Below are 21,779 nucleotides of genomic sequence, written 5' to 3'. Positions count from 1 at the left end.
TGTCGTCATGCCCAACATTTTTTCTGGGTTCTACCTCCCAACCCCCAACACACACCTCTTAGACAGACCTGCTTTCAATCATGATTTTTCAGGCCTCCTACAAGCTGTTTGGGAAAAGTTGGGGTTTTTAGTCTTCTGAGAGTCAGACACTATGCGAGTGTTTTGCATCCCTCAGTACCTAATAAAACGGATTGCAAGCAGAAGGTGCTGTGTCGGTACAAATTATTTGTGCTCTTATTACATGTGGGTTTGGGTTCCATCCCAGACTAGTCAGAAGGATGGAAGCTGGAGAAGCTGGAGTTGCTGTTGTTGATTGGAAGGAGGCCGCAGCCATGGGCTTGGGACTGCAGCCACAGGACCGATAAGCCCTCAGGCCACCCTGCTGTTCACAGCTCTGTAGTGCTGTCACCACCCAGTCTGCCCCTGAGAGACTGGCTGTTGGATTGGATGCAGGATTTCAAGCTCTTCTTGGAGGTCTCAAAGATAAGCACTCGTGGTCTCCTGGTTTTAAGTGTTGTACTGTTATTTACAAATTATAGAAGTGTGAGAAACCTTTCATAATTGACCCAATCTTGGGCAGCCTGGGCTATCTGTGGTCCAGATTCACCTGCAAACATAGTGTCCAAACGTAAGATAACTCCAGCTGTGGGGAGAGGGAGAAACGCAATGCATGCAACCCAGAGGTCTCCGTTCATGTCCCTGCTTTTCCACTTAGTAGATGTGTGAACTAGGGCAAGTTCTAAACTATAAAGTGGGGGTGAAATACCCCTGTCTGAGAAGTGTTGCACTACATGTGAAGGCTCCACTGAATGTCAGCACTGACTTTCACACGAGTTTTCCGAGGTCTGGGTGGAGCAGGTCACTGCTCAGCTCCCACCTGGTCACCAGCAGTTGATCCTTCTCCTGCCTCAACTCTGCTGAGTGACACCTGACCGTGAAGGCCTCGGTGCCTTGGCTGGGACACTGATGTGGCCACGGCTATCAGAGAAAGCTGCCGGTGACCTTGACTCTGATCCCTGCAACCAAACCTGGTAGCCTTGTGACCTTGCATACTAAGCTACTATATGTTTCTGAATCTCCATATCCTCCAAGGGTAGCATTAAGGTCAAGTACAATCCCATGTGAAGGCACCTGGCATGAAGAAAGGGCTCGGATGTTGGTTTTCATCCTTCCTTCCTCCTGGAAAGCTGGAGCTGGGAGGCTCCTAATCCTCAAGTGTAACCTGAGATCACGTTCAATGGGGTGGGGATGGGGGGGGGGGCCCTCCTGGGGAAGAAGGTTTCCCACATGTTGACAGAGTCTGGCAGGAATGCTCAATGGAGTCTGCCCTAAGCTGCCCTACAGCAGTGCGTCTTGGCCACCACCCGTGGTTACAGGTATAACCACCTGGCTCTGCACTGAAAGACCAGCACACCATTGTGCCAGGACTCAAAAGAGAGCCTGTTTCCAGTGGTCTGGCCCAGCCCTTGCTCGCTCGTCCTTGTTCTTAATGTCAGTGTCTTCACTGTTTATTCTTCTGTGAATGTTTATTGAGCTTATTTTGTGTCGGGCATTGTGCTGGGTACCAAGTTCCCATGGAGAATGAAATGGATGTGGGTCCTGTCCTTAGGGAGTGCCCAGATTAGGGGGCACACAGACAAACACATCAACAGATACTTAACAAAAGGAGGGGGTACGAGGAAGGTGACATCAGAGAGCCCCTTGGATTTGGGGGAGGGAAGGCCTCTCCGGTGGAGGAAACATTTAAAGATTTAACGTAAAAAGAGGATGCAAAATACTTCATTAATATTTTTATGTTACTATGTATTGAGATGATAATTTTGAAATAGGTTAAAGAAAATACTTTAAGTTAATTTCACCTATTTCTTTTCAATGGCTACCAGAAAACTTAAAATTACATTGTATTTCTATTAGACAGCACCGGTCTTGACCTTGCTAAGGAGTTTAGGTTTTCTCCCTGGGGAAAAGGGAAACATTGAAAGGGTGTACCTAAGGGAATAGTCTGATCTGATTTAGTTTTCAGAAGATTGTTTGGTCTCTCTGTGGAGAATTGATTGATGGGGGAAGAGGGGCTGGAGGGAGGGCAGGAGGTGATTCCAAAAGTGCAGGGAACAGATGGTGGTGGCTCCAGGGTGGTGGTGGAGGAGGTGACGGTGGGGGATGCAGGTGGTCTGCCGACTTACTGAGGCCTGGATGTGGTGGGGTGGCTCGGCCGCTGAGTGTGTGGGGTGGGCTGTTTACCGTGATGGGGAAGGTTGGGAAGGGAGCAGGGCTCCATTGGGTGGGCTGGCTGCTTTTTCTTGGGGGAGGAAAGATAGCAGGTGGCAGAGAGTGGAGACCTCTGAGTGCTGGTTTGACATGCATGCAGCTCTACGTGGAGATGTGCACCACCACTTGGTAGTATGAGCCTGGAGCTCTGAGAGGTCTGAGTAAAAGTTACAAAGTTAGGGGTCTGCGTAGAAATGAAATGGATGCCATCCCCAAGGGAGAGATTGTAAAGCATAAGGGAAGGACCGTAGGGCGAGCCCCCGGGAATCCTGGGCTCCCCTTCCAGGGAGTCGGCGGAGGAGGCTGAGCATTTGGCCTGGTGGGGAGCAGAGAAATGAGGCAGGAGCTGCTTTGTTGTTCAAAGGAAGGCTTTTGTTTCCTTTTTTTTTTTTTTTAACATGAGAGACAAAATTCAATATGAAAGATCGTAAGCATGTAATAAAGCAAAGCACTTTTTTTTCATATACATGATTTTTTTAATACAGTGTTTTGGTTTAATTAAAGCAGACACATCCCCAGGGCTCCCCTCCCTGTGGCCTGTCGGTAGCATGGCGATTGTGTTCCTAAGGACACTGTGGACAGCAGCGGTGAATGGACAGCTGCGGTTGGCATTCAGGCTTTTGCCTGTGGGGTGACGGCTGCTTTTGCAAGGTTTTGGGGAGCAGCCACCCGGAGGCGGGGTGCCTGCCCTGGAAGACAGATCTAAGGTATATGTTTCTATATCTGTTTGGCTGGGTGAAATCTTTCCTTTTAGAGGCCTTGAGGACATTATCTCAAAACTATAGCGCTTTTATTCTGCCTGTGAATTAGTGAGAAGAAACCTTTACAAGCACGCTTTTTTCGAAGGGGATGGGGAATGTTGGGGGGCGGAGAGGATGGGGCTGGTGGGAGTGGAGGAAGGGCAGAGAGATACCAGCCAAACAAAGCATCTGCTTTTATCAAAAGTGCTGTGTTTGGGCTTAGACAGCCTGAAGCCTGATCCGCTGATGCCAGACCCTCTGTGCCTGCCAAGAGACATACTGGCCTTGATACGGCTTTTCTTGTTCTGACTCTATTCAGTTGGACGGACTGCTGCCAAGTTAAGATTGCAGCAGCGGCTTTTAGCTCACTGCTGTCACTGGGATTCTGCTGAGCACAGGTTAACCCATGGCCACGTCAAGGCTTTCTCAACCCAGACCACTTTGTGTCAGTCTTGGATTCCTGGAGACTCACCCTAGTGTCATAGGTAGGACGGTGAAATGGCACCGTTTTAACACGATTGGGGAGCCTGCCCGAGGAGACGGTTTAATTGCCATTCTTTTAACACACGTCACGAATACATTAATCGGACACTGCCGTATTTTCACATGAGATCGAGATGACTCACAGAAGCAGGGATCGGCTGTTGAAGTGAAAGAAGCAGGAGTTACTGAAGTAAACAGTCTCTGACAACTGGGGAGGGAAATGTGCCCTCGCCGGCAGTCTGCTCTGAGCTGTAGGAAGGAAGACTCCCCAGGTTGAGGGAAAGGATACAGAAGATCTCAAGGCCTGAGGCTCTGAAAGGGAAACAGTTCAAAACAATGAAGGACAAAGCCACAGTTTGAAAGAGGAAGACAAACGTGATCACCCAGGGACCTAGGGTTGAAGGGTGTGTGTGTGAAGGACTTGGTCCAGCCTGGACCGACTCCTGTACGGATCCCCACTGTGGTGCGATGGGCCAGGGCCATGCCGATGGATTCACTCACAAGGACGCTGAACCTGACGCTTTGTGCCAGGTGCTGGATATTCAAAGACAGGCCAGGGCCTCAACCCGTTTGAGGACTTCATGGCCCTAGGGGAAGGGGATGCCCATTTTGAACCATCTGACCCCACCAACACCTATTCTCTCTATCTTAGCTACTGACCTAACTGACCTGACTTCCCCATTCACAGTGTAGCCCTTTGTATCATCTCACTAGGCCAATGAGAAGTCTGGTTTTCTTGACCTCTGACCTTAACATCTTTCAGGTAGCAGGTCACTTTTTCTCCTCGACCAGGTGATTGCAGGTTGTACTTTCCAGCTAGCCCTTCCCTCAGGCCTGCCTTCTCTGTGCCAACGCTTCCTCTGTGCTGTCCTCGCCTCAGACCCAGACGCAGAACAGGTCAGGCCATGCCACCAAGGGCCAGGTTAGAGGGTGGCACTGGCTGTAAAAGGACCAGAGTGCAGAGTGAGCAGAGGATTGTGAGAAATGCTAAGGATAACAAAAAGGCCTTTCAGAAGTTATGTCTGGAACAATAAGACCAAAGAGAGGGGGAATGTGAGAGAAACAGAGAAACCAAATTGCTGAGCTTCTGTTCGGCTTGCCTTTTTTTTTTTTTTTTTTTTTTTTTTGGTCAAGGAAATGACTTCTGTGATTAGAAAAGGTAGAGTAAAGGTGAAGGAAGAGAATGAGGCCATGATAAGAGGCTCTAATGCCACCAAGTGAGATGAAGCCCCACGGCCGCCGAAGACTGAGCGCTTGTGGCTGAGACCATCACACGAGCGCTGTAACCAGGAGCTACAGGAAAGATGCGGAGAGATGCTTCAGTTTCCGAAAAAGAACTCGGAGATACAGTTAACCTCTACAACGATAAGATTGACATCAAATTCAGGGGAGAGAGTGGGTTTTTAAGACAATGATTTCTTTTGAAAACTTGGTAAAGGAAGCAGCAACCTTAGGAAGCAACAAGGCTTTGTCAAAAGCAAGTCATTACCAGATTAACTCTCCTTCCTAGGGTTACTTTGATGGTAGATTAGAGGAATGTTGAGAAGGTGTGCATGCAAATGCCAGTCATTGGTGATGTCCTTGGGGTGAGCAAGATCCCTGCTAGATGATAGTGCATGAAGCATGCTGTAGGCTGTGTCCTCAGCCCCATTCTAGCCCATTTAAAAACTCGTTTAGACAGTAATGTTGACATACAGATCACATTGACATGAATCTTGGAGGAATAGCTAATATGTCAAAATATGACAGACACGAGATCCAAAAATGATCTTGGCATTTTCAAACAACAGACCAAATCTAACTGGAAAGACTGTAGGGAGAAGCAAAGACTTTCTCTAGAGTCCAAACACAAAAGTATGGGGTTTGTCTCAATAGCCACATGTGAACAACATTCCAGAATTTAGATCACTCCTGCCTCAGAGTGAGTCAGCCGTATGCTATGGTTGTCAAAAGGGCTAATATGATTTTAGGAGCATTAATTGCAGGTTAATAATGAGACTGAGAGCAGTGGTCACACGTGGCTGCCCAGATCACATCCGGTAAATGTTTTTAGCTCTAGACACCAGAAATGGAAGATGAATTCCCCCACTGCAGTAGAACAGTGAGTTTCTGTCTAGACCACGCCTCTGCTCTAAAACATATCTGTTGGTTTAATCATTAAGACCTATCCCTAAGGTTCTTCCTACTTGTGAAAAGGAACTTCTTATGTCGTGTGTGAAACCTGGGAGGACAATATAAAATAAGCACCAACCTTCATCCTATCAACTACTAATGAAAAAGCCTGTGTTAACAAAGGTCAATAAACACATGGTGAGGTGTAAGAGAATGAATCTCTTCTCATGCATTAAGGTGATGAAACAAAATGTATTGTAAGTGTACATCTAAAAGTGTTATAGTTCTCTGTTTTTAAAGCTACATCCTTTTTTTTTTTAAATTAGCAAAGGCTATCCACATAATATGCCCCCACCTAGAGCAAGAAATATCTCTTCATTGGGACTTCAACGTGATTGTCAGTATCTGTAAGAACCTGAGCATCTGACCGCACACTGGCTGATACTTTTCCGAGAGACGTCATCTCTCCACTCACCAGGCCAGCCCTGTCTTAAGCATCTATTTCTTTTCATCTTCCCATAAGCAGATGGCCCTGTGGTAAACGCTATCTGTCCTGGTTATCTCCCTGATTAACCTCCTCCCTGGCATTTCAGATATGCCCAGAGAGGCTCAATTTCAGCAGAAGCAGCGGGCCTCTCAGTCAGTGCCACTTTGGAAACATCTGGTCTCAGTGGTGCCGGGGAGCCACACCGCCCCGACACAGTGATGCCTGAGGCCATCACAGTCCAGTCACGGCCCATGGCTATGTTATCTCCTTAAGGAAGAATCCCATCAGTCCAAGAAGGACCTTTCGCTCTTGGGTCCCTCTCTTCCTACCACATTATTCTTCCCTTGGTGAACCCATGGTGTGTGGTGGAAGGGAAAGGTCAGGGTCTAGGTCTCCTACACAGTGGAGAGGACACACACACACACATTCATTCATTCCTTCAAGCCAACGTTTATGGAGCAACTGTGCCCTGGGGCTACAAAGGAGGATAAAGTAAAATATGGTCCCTGTTCTCAGGGAGCTCATGGTCCAAGAAGGGAGACAGGCAAGAGTATACATACTATGCTGACTTACCATTCGTTGTTATAAAGTTTTAGAATGCATAGAAAAGACGTGTTGAGGAGATGTTATTTCATTAATTCTGTGAGTTGTGGGGGTGGAGCAGGGGAAAGAGTGGTCAGAGAAGGTGGGAATGAGTGGGGAGACATGGGGATTCCAGGCTTCTTGGTTCAGGGAATTCCCGTAGTTTGGATGTGTTGGGGTGTAAGGGACAAGGAAAGATGAGGCTGGTGAGATGGGCAAGGCCTTAGAACCAAGGATATCATCTAATAAAATGAGAATGGTGGACTGTCCCATGTATTAATCTTACCCAAAAGAACATGTGATCCAGTAAGGACTATTGTCCAGTGGACTCAAATTCTTAGCAGATTTAAAGCCTGTTACTACGTCTTCCTCCCTTTGATCCTCCACACCCCCTTTTCCCCAGCTGAGATTTTGAGATATTGATGGAGCTTCAAGGTGGAGGATGGAAGGTGAAGGCACTAGATCAAAACCATGTTTACATGTAAAAAGGCTGCAGCCACAAGGTTGCTGGTGGAGGGCAAAGTTTCTCCTGGTTGTTGGGTTCTCCTTTCCTGATGGTGTTGCATGCCCTGGTGCATGGGTCGGTTAAGAATGGTAAACCAGTAGACCCTGAGGCTGCAGTGTTTATTCCTCATTGGCCCCACTACTTCAGGTAAACAGACGGCCTACTGGTCAGACACACCCTGCCTTTTCATCTTACGTTTCAGTTAAGTGTTCTAGGAATGCATACACTTGTGATGAATGAACACCCACAAAGCGAGATCTCCCTAGTCCCTCCCATCCAGTAAATTTTAAATCTCTAAAGTGTTTGCACAGTGCTTCATATCTAGGAACCTCGCTCTACTTCCTTATAAGGCCCGTGTAGATTCTTTGAGTGTTCTATGTTGACAGTTTTTAGTTGTGAATCATGACAGTTTTATTCTCCCTTTTCCAGTTCTTACACCTTTTATTTCTTTTGCTTATTTAACTGTACTGGCTTGGACCTCCAGGACAGTGATGCACAGAAGCAGTAATAGTGGATACCCTAGTCTTGTTTCTGAATAATTGACTGACTGATGATTGATTGATTATAGTAATGATTCTGGTACTTCACCATTAAGAATGATACTTGCTGAGGTTTTGGGGTTTTGACAAAGATGCCTTTTGTCAGGTTATGGAGGTGTGTGTGTTTTCTCTATCTAGTTTGTGGAGAATTAATTTTCTCCCTGCAAAGATCATGAAAAGATGGTTTTTTAAAAATGCCTTTCCCCCTATCAATCAGATGCCCAAATGATTTTTCTCCTTTAATGTGTTAATGTGATAAATTATATTAATAGAATTTCTCATGTTAAACTGGCCCTGTATTTTTGAGTCAACCCAATTTGGTTATGATGTATCTTTATAGATTCTTGGATTTGGTTTGTCAGTATTTGCTTAGGATTTTTTATATCTGTTCATGTGTGAGATTAGCCTATACGTTTCCTTTCCCTTATTGACCTTGTCTGTTTTTTGTATCAAGATTATAATATCTTTTTCAAATCTCTTGAAGAGTTTTTATAATTTTCAAGTAACAAATATTTCCAAAATTTGGCAGAACTTGCTAGATAGTAAAACCATATAGGCCAGAAACCAAGATGGCGGCATAGGTTAAACACCTAACCTGCAGCCGGGCACAACAATTTCAAAGGCACAACTAGAGGTCAGAACGGACATCGTCCAGAACCACAGGAGAGCTGGCGGACTGAAATGCCCACAGCTGGGGGGAAGGAGAAGGCCACGGGGACAATCGGGGGAGCCGTAAAAGCCTGAGGTATGGAGAAACTGGCGGAGACATGAGCATACGCGCCTGCGGGAAGGACGGAGCCGGAGAGGAAGGGGCGGCTGACGGCCTGGCCAGCGTTCACTGGCAGGAAGGAGATAAAGGCTCCGGAGTGCGCTAAGCGCCGGCTCCGACTGCGCTGAGCGCCAGTTCCGGGCGAAACCCTGGGAAGCCAGGCGCAGGCTGGGGGAATGAATCTGGGCTGTGGGGCGCAGGCACAGAGGAGCGGGGGAAGGCAGAGCTCCAGAGGCGCGCACGGGAAGGGGCGCAAAGGACGGACTGTTGCCTGCGCCACTGAACTGCCCTAGCGGGAAGGAGACATAAGCTCAGGACCGTGCTGAACCCCAGTTCCGACTGCACTGAACCCCAGTTCCGGGCGAAACCCTGGGAAGCCAGGCGCACGCTGGGGGAATGAATTTGGGCTGTGGTGGCGGAGGCACAGAGAAGCGGCGGCTCCAGACGCGCGCACTGGAAGGTGCGCAGAGGACGGACTTTTGCCTGCGCCACTGGGTGGCCCTGTTGGGAAGGAGACAGGGACGCCAGACTGCGCTGAGACCCAGTTCCAACTACACTAAAACCCAGTTCCAGGCGAGAATCTGGGAGTCCAGATTCATTAGGGGAGGGACTGGACTGTTTGGCAGTGGGCGAAACTCCAGGGCGCGTTTCTCTCAGAGGTGTTTGCAAGGAATACAGAGGGACACAGATGCAGGAGCCTCATAGGGCGGGGCTGACAGGAAGCCAAGGTTGTAGGCTCCACCCTGTAGCTCCGCCCCAGCCAAGCTGAGCAGAAGCTTTTTCCTGCTGAGTGCCTCAGGTAGTGGCTGACCCACACTACATTGGAGACCCAGAAACGAGGGCATCTAGTGGTTGGTGTGAGATGACACCAGATTTCAATCACTTGCATAAGGGAGGCATTCTAGAGGCAGACTCAGTGAGCACCAAGGCATTGCTGCATCAAGACCCGGCCCACAAACATGTCTCCTGCACAGCAACTCCTCCTATATAGACAAAGAGGGTCCTCACGGCCAATTGGCCTGGAGGACAATTCCTCCCAGTGACACCAACAACAATCAAGACTTAACTGTACAAAGGAGGACCAAGATGGAGACATAGGGCGGCAGCCTGATTGTTGCCTACCACAACAATATTGAGACTACGACGGGAGAGCAGAGCAGACACCAGCCAGAAAGACCGGGGGGCTGGCTGAGCAGATGCTCTACAACTAGAATAAAAGAGAGGGGTACGCAGGATGATGCTGATGCCGGTGACCCAAAGTCCACTCTTTAAGAACTATGGCTCAGGCGACACAATGGCGGCCTGGAACGTGCTCGGCGCAGTTCCCCCGGCGGTCTCCGGCTGAGGGGACGGCTCCACTCGCTGCCGAGCACGGACAGACGAGCCCCTGGGAGACATGGGGTGGGAGACTCCGTGCTTGCTGACCTCCGAGTCCTTCAAGAATCTCAATGCCCCGAAGTGGCCAGGTGCGCACGCTCAGCGACCGGCCACCGTTGCAGACCCAAGGGCCGACGCAGCGACACCGGACCAGCCCACCGCCGTGCACCAGGCACACCGGAGCCTTGCCGAGCCCACCGCCCAACGAGTTCTGCGGCAGCCGCCCTGGAGCTCTGAGAAAATGACCGAAGGAATTGCTGAGAGGGAATTGACCAACAGGAATTGGGATCAAGAAGACGAAACCCCGCTGAGACCCGAGTCCAGGCGAGCATGCGAGCCTCTGGGCTCAGATGTGGTCACACGCCTCTGGGTCTAGGTGAGGCCTCACGCCCCTGGGTTTGGGTGAGGCCACGCGCCCCTGGGTCCAGGTGAAGCTGGATTCCGGGTTCGGGTGAGGCCATGTGCCCCTGGGTCCGGGTGAATCTGAACCCTGGGTCCGGGTGAGGCCGTGGGCCCCTGGATCCGGGTAAGGCTGGGTCCCGAGTCCGGGTGTGGCCGTGCGCCCCTGGATCCGGGTGAGACCACGCGACCAGGGGTCTGAGAGAGGTAACGTCCCCCTGGGTCCGGGTGAAGCTGAAACCTGGGTCCGGGTGAGGCCGTGGGCCCCTGGATCCGGGTAAGGCTGGGTCCCGAGTCCGGGTGAGGCCGTGCGCCCCTGGATCCGGGTGAGACCACGCGACCAGGGGTCTGAGAGAGGTAACGCGCCCCTGGGTCCGGGTGGCTTCGTGCACCTAGGTCCAGGTGAGGTCACGTGCCCCTGGGTCTGAGAGAGGCCACGCACCCCTAGGTCCGGGCGAGACCATGTGTCCCTGGATCCGGGTGGGGCCTCGTGAACCTAGGCCCGGGTGGGGCCGCGTGCCCCTGGGTCTGGGGGAGGCCAGGCGTCCCTGGGTCCGGGTGAGACCGTGTGTCCCTGGATCCGGGTGAGGCCTCGTGCGCCTAGGCCCAGGTGAGGCCACGTGCCCCTGGGTCTGGGAGAGGCCAGGTGTCCCTGGGTCCGGGTGAGACCATGTGTCCCTGGATCCGGGTGGGGCCTCGTGCACCTAGGCCCGGGTGAGGCCACGTGCCCCTGGGTCTGGAGGAGGCCAAGCGCGCCTGGGTCCGGGTGAGACCATGTGTCCCTGGATCCGGGTGAGGCCTCGTGCACCTAGGTCCGGGTGAGGCCATGTGCCCCTGGGTCTGGGAGAGGCCAAGTGTCCCTGTGTCCGGGTGAGACCATGTGTCCCTGGATCCGGGGGAGGCCTCGTGCACCTAGGCCCGGGTGAGGCCACGTGCCCCTGGGTCTGGGGGAGGCCAAGCGCGCCTGGGTCCGGGTGAGACCATGTGTCCCTGGATGCGGGTGAGGCCTCGTGCACCTAGGTCCAGGTGAGGCCACGTGCCCCTGGGTCTGAGAGAGGCCACGCACCCCTGGGTCCGGGCGAGACCATGTGTCCCTGGATCCGGGTGAGGCCTCGTGCACCTAGGCCCAGGTGAGGCCACGTGCCCCTGGGTCTGGGAGAGGACAGCGTCCCTGGGTCCGGGTGAGACCATGTGTCCCTGGATCCGGGGGAGGCCTCGTGCACCTAGGCCCGGGTGAGGCCACGTGCCCCTGGGTCTGGGGGAGGCCAAGCGCGCCTGGGTCCGGGTGAGACCATGTGTCCCTGGATCCGGGTGAGGCCTCGTGCACCTAGGTCCAGGTGAGGCCACGTGCCCCTGGGTCTGAGAGAGGCCACGCACCCCTGGGTCCGGGCGAGACCATGTGTCCCTGGATCCGGGTGAGGCCTCGTGCACCTAGGCCCGGGTGAGGCCACATGCCCCTGGGTCTGGGAGAGGACAAGCGTCCCTGGGTCCGGGTGAGACCATGTGTCCCTGGATCCGGGGGAGGCCTCGTGCACCTAGGCCCGGGTGAGGCCACGTGCCCCTGGGTCTGGGGGAGGCCAAGCGCGCCTGGGTCCGGGTGAGACCATGTGTCCCTGGATCCGGGTGAGGCCTCGTGCACCTAGGTCCAGGTGAGGCCACGTGCCCCTGGGTCTGAGAGAGGCCACGCACCCCTGGGTCCGGGCGAGACCATGTGTCCCTGGATCCGGGTGAGGCCTCGTGCACCTAGGCCCGGGTGAGGCCATGTGCCCCTGGGTCTGGGAGAGGCCAAGTGTCCCTGGGTCCGGGTGAGACCATGTGTCCCTGGATCCGGGTGAGGCCTCGTGCACCTAGGCCCGGGTGAGGCCACGTGCCCCTGGGTCTGGGAGAGGCCAAGCGTCCCTAGGTCCGGGTGAAACCATGTGTCCCTGGATCCGGGTGAGGCCTCGTGCACCGAGGCCCGGGTGAGGCCACGTGCCCCTGGGTCTGGGAGAGGACAAGCGTCCCTGGGTCCGGGTGAGACCATGTGTCCCTAGATCCGGGTGAGGCCACGTGCCCCTTAGTCCGGGTGAAGCCGTGCCCCTGGGTCCAGCCGAGACCAAACCAGAGGGAGTCGGACCTCCGTTACCACCATTTGTCCACCATCCAGAGCTGAGGGGTCAGTGCTGACATGTACACATAAGGAACTGGTGGACATTGAAATTGGGTCTCAAAAGAACTGTTGGTCCAGAAAGAAACTCACTACAGACTGATTCATTTGCCTGTCAGCATAACTATTATTGCTTGTCTCACATTCAGTTCTCATAAGTATATATCTAGTGACATATGATCTCGCTCATCTAGGGGAAATGATGAACAACATAGACTGAGAAACAAGAACAGAACCAGAAGCAAGGAGGCATCGATCGGACTATCGGGCCTCAGAGGGAGGATAGCGGAGGGTGGGGGGAGGGGGAGAGTTCAACCAAAGGACTTGTATGCATGCATATGATCCTATCCAACGGTTAAGTTCAACAGGGAGTTGGGGCATGCGTGGGGAGGGGGGGGATGGGAATGGGGGGATGAGGACAAATATGTGACACCTTAATCAATAAAGAAATTAAAAAAAAAAAAAAAAAACCATATAGGCCTGTGGGAAGATAATGAACTGCTGATTCCATTTTTTAATGATCATAGGACTATTCAGATTTTCTGTTTGTTTTGAGTTTTAATTCTACTTTATTTTCTAGGAATTTGTTAATTTTTCCTAAGCTTTCAAATTTAGGCATCAAGATGTTCATAGCATTCTCTATCTATGCTCTTTTGTACCTGTGATTATGCCCCCTTTTAATTTCAGATTCTCTGGGGAAGAATCTGTTCCCCACAATCATTCAGCTTGTCGGCATAATTCAGTTTCTTATGGTTGCAGGACTGAGGTCTCCATTTCCTGGCTGCCTGCCAGGGGCCACTCCACGTTCCATGCCATGGGCCTTTCACAGGCTCTCTCATAATGTCACACCAACAACAGGATTCCTTATGTCAGATCCCTCTCACTCTTCAAGTCAGGTCCACTCAGGTAATTGTCATACCTAATGTCAGCTGATTTGGGACTTTAATTACATCTGCGAAATCCCCTCACAGCATTCTTAGTGCTTGATTGACTCACTAGGGCAGTGGTCGGCAAACTCATTAGTCAACAGAGCCAAATATCAACAGTACAATGATTGAAATTTCTTTTGAGAGCCAAATTTTTTAAACTTAAACTTCTTCTAACGCCACTTCTTCAAAATAGACTCGCCCAGGCCGTGGTATTTTGTGGAAGAGCCACACTCAAGGGGCCAAAGAGCCACATGTGGCTCACGAGCCGCAGTTTGCCGACCACGGCACCAGGGGATGGGAATCTTGGGAGGAGGCATCTTCAGAAATCTACCTATCACAGTGAGGTTGGAGAGCTGGCTGGGCTCATGCCAACCAGAGCCTCAACCGCTGCGGTGAGAACTTCGGGGTTTTGTTCTGAGTGGATGGGAGCCGTTAGAGGATTCTGAGTGGGGGGTGGGGGCGCAGGGGAGACCTCATATGAGTAAGGGTCACTCTGGCTGCTGTGTGGAGATGGTGGAGCTGGAGTGGAGCTGGGAGGGCCTTGCAGGGTTCAGGTGACAGGTGACGGTGGCCTGGACTAAGGTGGCACTAACTCCTGAGCACTTACAGTTCCCCAAATGCACCGTATTGTCTCATGGCCCCATGTGTTTGCACATGCTTCTCTTGTTGCCCGGGCATTTCTCATCACCACCTACCCCACAGCTTCTTCACTGGGACAAGCCCTACTCGGCCCTAAAACTTGGCGCGGATGTTGTAGAAAGGCTTCTTCCTGGTGTTTTTCTCTCACTGACACCCTCTCTCTAACTTGAGTTGTTTGGATCTTTTGCTCTGTCTTCCCCACTTGCCTGAGATCTGTCTGAGGACAGGGCCTTTGTCTTGGATTCCTGTGTTTCCATGGTCTGGCCTGGTGCATGGCATGTTATAGATGCTCGGTGATGTTGGTGGGATGCATGTAAGAAGTATGGAAGATACTGGGCATGACGTAGACAGGTCAGTACTCTTGGGGAGCTCACCTTGTAGAGGGAGAGACCGTGTGTAAATAAATACTATGTAGTGAACTGGGATGCAAACACGATGCCACATGTGCCAACTCTGTGAATTCCTCGTGTGTGTGGATTTTAGGGGGAGCATTTGTCCTCTTCGGCCTAAAAGGTTGCATCTAGTTTCTCACGTTCCCCCATTACATGAAGTAATCATTTTATTACCAGCGATTCCTTTTTATGTATATCTAAAAGGACATTTGTTTGGCAACTTGTTAGCCATTACTTTGTTCTATACTATTTAAAGAATTAAACATCCATTCATTTAAAACTTTGTGTCACTTAAGACAGACATAGGGTACTTCCTTCCCTATCTGTATTCCGACCACTTGGGAAAGATCCCTGTTAGGGAAGTTTTGCTTGTGTATTCAAGATAGAGAACCTCTTCGCTCAAAGCAGCAAACACTTATAGATCAAGTGTCCTTTTAAGAGGGAGAAAATCATTAACCTGGTTACAGATGAGAAACAAGCTGAAATAATAAATATATCCCAACTAGACATCCCTCGGTATGCACTTAAGAAAGTGGGATAGTGGAAAGAGTGACTTAACTGGAATAAACACAGTGATGTTACTTAAAACTCAATACACTTAACAAAATAACAGGCGAGTCCGGTTTCACCCTGCTGCTTTCCTGCGGTTTGTGGACCATGCAGTGAGGGGCCGCAGGCCTCACGAGGTGGGGGGGGGGGCGGGGGGGAGGGGGCGGCCCACTGGGGACGCCTGCCAGACTGCAGTTGTAAAGAGAGATGCACACAGCATCATGGATCCACATGGGTGGGGATTCATTTAAAAAAACACGATGTAAAAAAAAACACACACTTTTTATTTATATTGCCAAGTTCCTCTGTTTGTTTTCCAGTGGTCTCTGTTGGAGAATATAAATCTGTGGTTCGAGGAGTGTTTGCTGCACAGTCCTGCATGAATAATTGGCCATCCTATTTAAAATTAGTGTCTGGGGCTACAGGGCCAACTGCTATGTTTTCTAGCGCATGTCTTCCTGGTTAGCTGTGATCGGGGGCAGGCTGAGGAAGGAGACACAACACTTCTGCATTTAAATACCATTTTAGTTTGGTTTGAGGCAATTATTTTTAAAGCTTTTGGATTTGTAACACACCCACTCGGTTCTGTTTACGCTCCTTACATCCCCTCCCCTGCGTCTCTGAAAAGGACGAGGAGGAGAATATGAGGACCCACGAGGACCCTGGGAGTCCTGAACGAGAACCTGAGAACACTGGATTCCCCTCTGCTCTCGGAACAGGGCTCCCTTAGCGGAGTTCATTTGGGGGCAGGGTCCAAAGGGGACTTCAGTTTACCCTTGACCAGCGCCTTTGGTTTCCTTCTCTTCTGCCAAGAGTGTGTGTGATGGGGGATCAAACAGGAACCCGGGAGTTCATCCAAGGGAGGAGGGGCATTTGGGAGAACACCCAGGCTCTCGGGCACAGGGTCTGTGGGCGGGAGAGTAGGGTGGTGGGAAGGCCTGCTGTGAGATCATCCGTCTCTGAGTGGGGACCCTGCACATCCTCAGGAGCCCCCCGGCACAGCACCTGGCCTGCTCCAAGTGGGTTATCCCACTCCCTTCCCAGGAGAGTGTGAGGGGTTACCCTGAGGGAACTTAGAGAGTTTTCAGGTGTAACTCTAGAGAAGGGGAGAGAGGAATGTTTCAGCTTTCAAATGGGAAGGCAGGAGGAGTTTACAGCTAAATCTGGTGAGAAGAGCAGGTCCTGGACAAAATTCTGAAAGGAATTTCCCTAGAGAAGGACATTTGAGCATCTAAAAAAGAGAGTTAGAATTGCAAATCATGACTGTTTGGTCTTGCTGTTTGGCAGATATTCCCCCCAAAATGAGCGAAATGAAGCTCAAAAAAAATATTTGACAGTGTTCGCTGCCAATGAACAAATTCAAGCCTTCAAGTGAAAACGAGAACTTTGGAACACTTATCTCCTCCACCATGTGCTCCCTGCTTCCCCTCCCTTTCCCAATTACATATCTGTATGAGGATGGGTTTTCCTCATTTATTTCAACCAAGGCGTGTACTGGAATATGGAAGTAGATAGGATAATTCATCTGGCTTCTACTAAGCAAGACAGTAAAATGATTTGCAAAAATGTGAGACAATGTCACTCTTCTTATCACTGAATTTCTGTTACGAAAAACATATCCATTATTTATTTAAAATGCTACTTATTTTTTTAATTACTTTATTGATTAAGGTATCACATATTTGTCATCAACACCCCCCCCCAATTCCCTTCCGAAACCCCCCCACACTCATGCCCCCCTCCCCCTGTTGTCCGTGATCACTGGTTAGGCTCATATGCAAGCACACAAGTCCTTTGGTTGATCTATCTCCCTTGTCCCCACCCTCCCCTACCTTCCCTCTGAGGTCTGACAGTCTGATCAATGCTGTTCTTGTTCTTCAGTCTATGTTGTTCATCTTTTCCCCTAGATGAGTGAGCTCATGTGATACTAGGAATACACTTATAGGAACCGAAAATGAGACAAGCAATAATGGTTATGCTGAGAGGCAAATGAATCAGTCTATAGTGAGTTTCTTTCTGGGCCAACAGTTCTTTTGAGTCCCGGTTTCTATGTCCAACAGTTGTTTATGTGTTCATAACAGCAATGATATTTCAGTTCTGGATGGTGTACAATTGGTGGTAATGCAGGTCCGACCCTCTCTGGTTTGGTCCTGGGCAATCTGCAGTGATGCACATCTGCTGACTGCTAGTATGGCAAGGCATCGTCAGCGTCTTCCATCTCTGGACTGTTTCTCTTCTGACTTCATGGCTGGAGCACTCCTGTCAATTCCTCTCTGTTGCAGGAATCCACATGGTCTCGGAGTTGTTTTCTGAAAATATACAAACATATTCTCGACCAAAAAAAATACTACTTATTTAAACATATAATGGGTTTACTTTTAAAATGTAAGTTGATTAAAAATTTGAAAATTTCTCAATTTTAATTTCTGTGGCCAGTAATCAGTAGGTATAATCCACAAGTACAAAAGCTCTTTGGGATCCTCAGTAACCTGGAGCATAAAGAGATCCTGAGACCAAAATCATTTGAGAACCATTGATTTAAACAGCACACATCCTGTACTATTTATCCAGGATCAGGACACGTATGTATTAATAGAAATTTGAAGAAGATGAGAAGTAGCATTTCAGTGGTTCTAACATCTTTCTGCAGGCATGCGCCTGACCACTGGGCTCAGGTAATTAGCATACGACTGAATGCCTATTAGCCTAAAAGTCACTTCAGTAGAAAACCAGGGGTTCAAGAACATAAAGGGGAGCACCATGGCCCAAGTTCCGCCAACAACGTTTTTCGTCATTGGCCGGGGGCGTTCCACAGAGATTTACATCTGCAGGATGCCCAGAGTGCGGCCGGAGAGGTGGGGGCCGGGCCCAGCAGGCAGACTCAGCAGCGTTGGGGAAAACGCCCCCGTGCAGGCAAAGTGAGTGCCTGGCCCCGAAAGTGATTTATACCCCTCTGGTGGGAATGCACCCCGGACCCGTGAGCCTAAGCTCTTCTCTGGTCCTTTGGTTCTACAAAGGGACTCATTTCAGGACCTAAGCTGTCCGCACACAGAGAGCATCTCGGTGCCAGCCTGCCTCTGCCGTGTGCCCCGTGAGCTGCCCTAACCGGGCAGTCAGGCCAGGCCAAGCATGGCCTCCAGCCCCCAAACGGGTTGTGTGTCTGAGCCGTGGCTTTGCTGCTGCTGTTCTAGGGAGTAGACCTGCCGGCTCCCGGCGTCTCTCCAAAGCCCCGGATGCAGCCAGACCTGCAGACGGCTGCTTGTTGGGGTGTCCCCTGCCTTCGGGTGGACGCGTTCTTGATAGAGAAATGCCAAGTCTCCTCCTTAAGAAGATCCGTTGTACAGGCTTCAGAGCCATCGTGTCCTTTCAAAATGATCGCGCCGTGCAGGGCTGAGTTGTTTCGAAGTTTAGGTCTCCGGAGGCAGCTGTCTCTGCACATCCTCGTTGAGGGGCCGCCTTGCCGTAACTCTGCAAGCACTGAAAGCATCAGTCTCCCTTGGCCTTAGTCAGACCCTCTTCCGCTTTCTATGATGAGAGCATCCTCAGTGCCATCGCTGCTGTTTACTTTGTCTGGTCAGCCCTGGCGTTTTATTATGATAAACACGAGCAGACATTAGGTGGGGGAGAGAAACAAATAATTGAGCAACAAAGCAAATTAGGGTGAATTGCTCAGCTTGACACCAGGAGTGGGTGGCCAATCAAGTCAGCCATAAAAAAGAGAGAGAAAGAAAAAAAAAAAAGTGGTTTAGAAGCAGAACTGGGCACAAGCCCCTTTCTCTCTCATTGCTGGGTGCTGGGTGGCCTTGGGCAGCCGCCTCGCCTACCGGAGCCTCCATTTACTTCTGTCAAGGTGGATGTGACACAGCTGCTGGGTCAGACTGCTGCCCGCCTGGGCATCCGGCCCTGCTTCACTCCCACCCCGTCCTCCTCCAAGCTCTTGGCTTCAGACTTGAAGGCTAAGTATTATGCTCTAGTGAACCTAGAATCACCACATGGAAAGAGGCCAACGTTGGGACTGAATGTGACAGAATACACAGAGCTGCTAGACTGAGGTCATGGTGGTACCCTGCCCCTACCCCACCCAACACACACCATGGCAGGCATGGGTGCCTGCGCTGACTTCCTGAGTATTGTCTGGGAGGTGGGCCCGTCCTTATCATTTGGATGAGTAGGGTGAGATAGTGTTGATGCATTTTACTCAGCGCAGGAATGCACGGTTCCCAATGGTTCTCATATTTTTGTTTTCTCTTTTCAGGGATCAGCAACTTCTGGACCCAACTCTGGAGTATGTGAAGGTAGGAAACCAGGATTTAACATGTAATCGGGACCCTGTGCAGTGGATTTCCCACTTTTAACACAGTGTTGCCAAGTAACACTGCTGTCTGGCTTGTGTAGGAAGCTGATGAGATGGAAACAACCAGGAGATAATTGGACTGTTTCCGGCCTTTAGTAAACTTTGTAGGGGCCTTACCTCATCCCAGGATAGTCTACAGTCTTTTCTTCTTATCTGAAACTCTTAGGGCCGGGTGTGTTTTAAAATTCAGAATTTTTAAAGAAATGTAATATGGTAGATATATTTTTATCACCCCAAAGGGCTCAAGGGTCAGCTCCCCTTTACCAAACTCATTACTTCAGCAGTGAAATGGAAGAATTTCACCCTAAATGGGATAAATAGGCCACAAATGATTTTATGTAGTTCAGGTCATGTTTTGCCACCAAATGAGGTCAGGTTTGTTTGGCAGCCAAATGAATTATTTTTAAGGTCCCAATTTTCAGGGAATTTTGGATTTGGGAATGGTGGGTGAGGAATTGTGAACCGTGTTTATCCTCGGCGAGGACTGAAGGTGCCTGAGGTTTTCTGCGCCGTCCTTTGCTTCTCCACGGCCACCCCTGTCAGCGGCGAATCTGGAACCGTGAGCTGTGCTCACACCTCCCAGTGGGGCCGACATTCCGTGCTGGCAAATAGTTGATGCTTCTAAACAATGTTTTCCTTCTGAGCAGAAAGAAAGGGGGCTTTTCACTTCTTCCCTCTGCCCCCCACCCCATTTTTCGGGTGTGTATGTTTGCTCTATTTTATTTTTGAGAACTGTAATTAAATCTGGAATCCTACTACAGAAAAGAGAATCCCGATTTGTCACACCTAGTTTATTTATGACATCATGATTAATTTTTCTTATAATATTTTTAATTATAATGTGAAGGAGGAAAACAGACATTTTCTTAAAAGAAATTAGCAGCCAAAACCGGTTTGGCTCAGTGGATAGAGCGTTGGCCTGCGGACTCAAGGGTCCCAGGTTCGATTCCGGTCAAGGGCATGTACCTTGGTTGCGGGCACATCCCCAGTAGGGGGTGTGCAAGAGGCAGCTGATCAATGTTTCTCTCTCATCGATGTTTCTAACCCTCTATCCCTCTCCCTTCCTCTCTGTAAAAAATCAATAAAATATATTAAAAAAAAAAAAAGTAGGAACTCTTATAAAAAAAAAAGAAAAAAAAGAAATTAGCAGCTGTGGGAAGTTGTTGGTTATAAGGCACAGAACCCCATTTCATCTATGTTAAGCAAAATAGAAGCTTATGGAAGAGAGAACTTAAGGAAGCTTGTGGAAACCTAGCCCAGAGAGCACAAGGAAAGAGATTAATTTTTAGGAGAAATCATGGCAGGAGTTAGGATTTAAGGGGCTTGCCTCTGAGGAGCCACAGCCACCTTCATTGTTCCAAGAGCAGCATCCCACGTGGGGAGTACTCCGCCTGTTGCTTTTCCGTGGGCCTGTGCCTGCCCCAGGGTTTTGGCGTGTTGTTCCTTGGACCAGAGGATGGGCAGTACAGGGGGGAACTGTAGTAGAACCACTGGGTCACGTGAGGCAGTCATCATGAAGGGTGTTGGGATGGGTCTATGTCTGAACTACAGTGTCCCAGGAGCAAATGTGTAATCCTGAACCAGAATCCGGAATCTGGCCGGAGCTCTGTCAGAGGTGTGTCTCCCTCCCTCCCGGATGCCTCCCACATGCTCTCCTGCAGGTTGTGCTCTGCAAAGCGTGAGGGGACCCTGCTCACAGACTGAGATTTGACTTGGCCGCAGCCCAAATTGCCCCACAATTATGCAGCGTGCGCATCGCAGCAGCCCTTACGACTCACTCCCTGCCGTGTTTCACAAATTGGCCGTCTCCACTGCAGGCTCACTCAGGCCGTGCTCAGCGAGCACACCCCCTCCCCCTACTCCAATAACTCCGCTTTTTCTTTTACGAAGGTCCAAACCTTTTAAGATAATCCAGTGATGAGTTCTAAAGCTAAACATAGACTTTTGGTGTGACCTGTTTTAGTGTTATCTAAGCTCTCGCATGTGACCCGTGAATGTCGGTCTTTGTGACTCGAGTCCGGTTGACTAAGGAGGCACTGGGGTGGCCAGTGGCTTCTGTCCAGCTGGGCTCTCCCTGCCTCCCCAGCCAGGAGACATGAGGGAATGGCTCTGGGTGGCTCCAGGGGGCTCTCCTTTTCAAGGACTCGCTGAGGTGTTCAGAAGGTTGCTCTCTGCTCCTAACTGTGTCTGAATCTGGTTGCATAAATGAGGTCTCTCTGTCCCTCCTGGATACATCACAGGTTTCTTTCTTTCTGACTTTGCCCTTGGTTTGGAGGGGTGGCTTGAGATTTATTCGTTGGGTGGATGTAGCCTATTCCCGTTGGCTTCTGTGGGCACTGAAGCTCTGAGAGGACGTTCCAGGTCCGAGTGGCTCCCTGTGTCAGTCTCCTTGGGCCCTCAGCCCCCCGACCATTTCTCAGGCTTAGTGCCCCCTTGAGCCTTGCCGATCGATCGATCGATCGTGTTAGCTGGTGCCTAGAGACTGGAGGGGCCGAAGGTGATGGAGCGA

General features: G+C 50.4%; 1 protein-coding gene across 5 annotated transcripts in view; it reads left to right on the top strand.

Moving 5' to 3' along the window:
• The window catches only part of BCAR3 (BCAR3 adaptor protein, NSP family member), a 113,419-nt gene that overhangs the window by 15,892 nt on the left and 75,748 nt on the right, over window positions 1-21,779 (top strand). For 4 of the 5 annotated variants that reach the window (XM_054721384.1, XM_054721389.1, XM_054721388.1 and 1 more), the window contains exon 3: window positions 19,172-19,211. In XM_054721384.1, coding sequence (XP_054577359.1) covers window positions 19,172-19,211 — 40 coding nt within the window. Of the gene's footprint in view, window positions 1-2,909; window positions 2,976-19,171; window positions 19,212-21,779 lie in introns of those variants that run through there. The other variant, XM_054721385.1, reaches the window with a different exon arrangement.

The sequence above is a fragment of the Eptesicus fuscus genome, chromosome 9, assembly GCF_027574615.1.
Source record: "Eptesicus fuscus isolate TK198812 chromosome 9, DD_ASM_mEF_20220401, whole genome shotgun sequence".
NCBI classification, from domain to species: Eukaryota; Metazoa; Chordata; class Mammalia; order Chiroptera; family Vespertilionidae; genus Eptesicus; species Eptesicus fuscus.
Note: the sequence above shows the minus strand (reverse complement) of the source record. Positions and strands in the feature narration are given on the sequence as shown.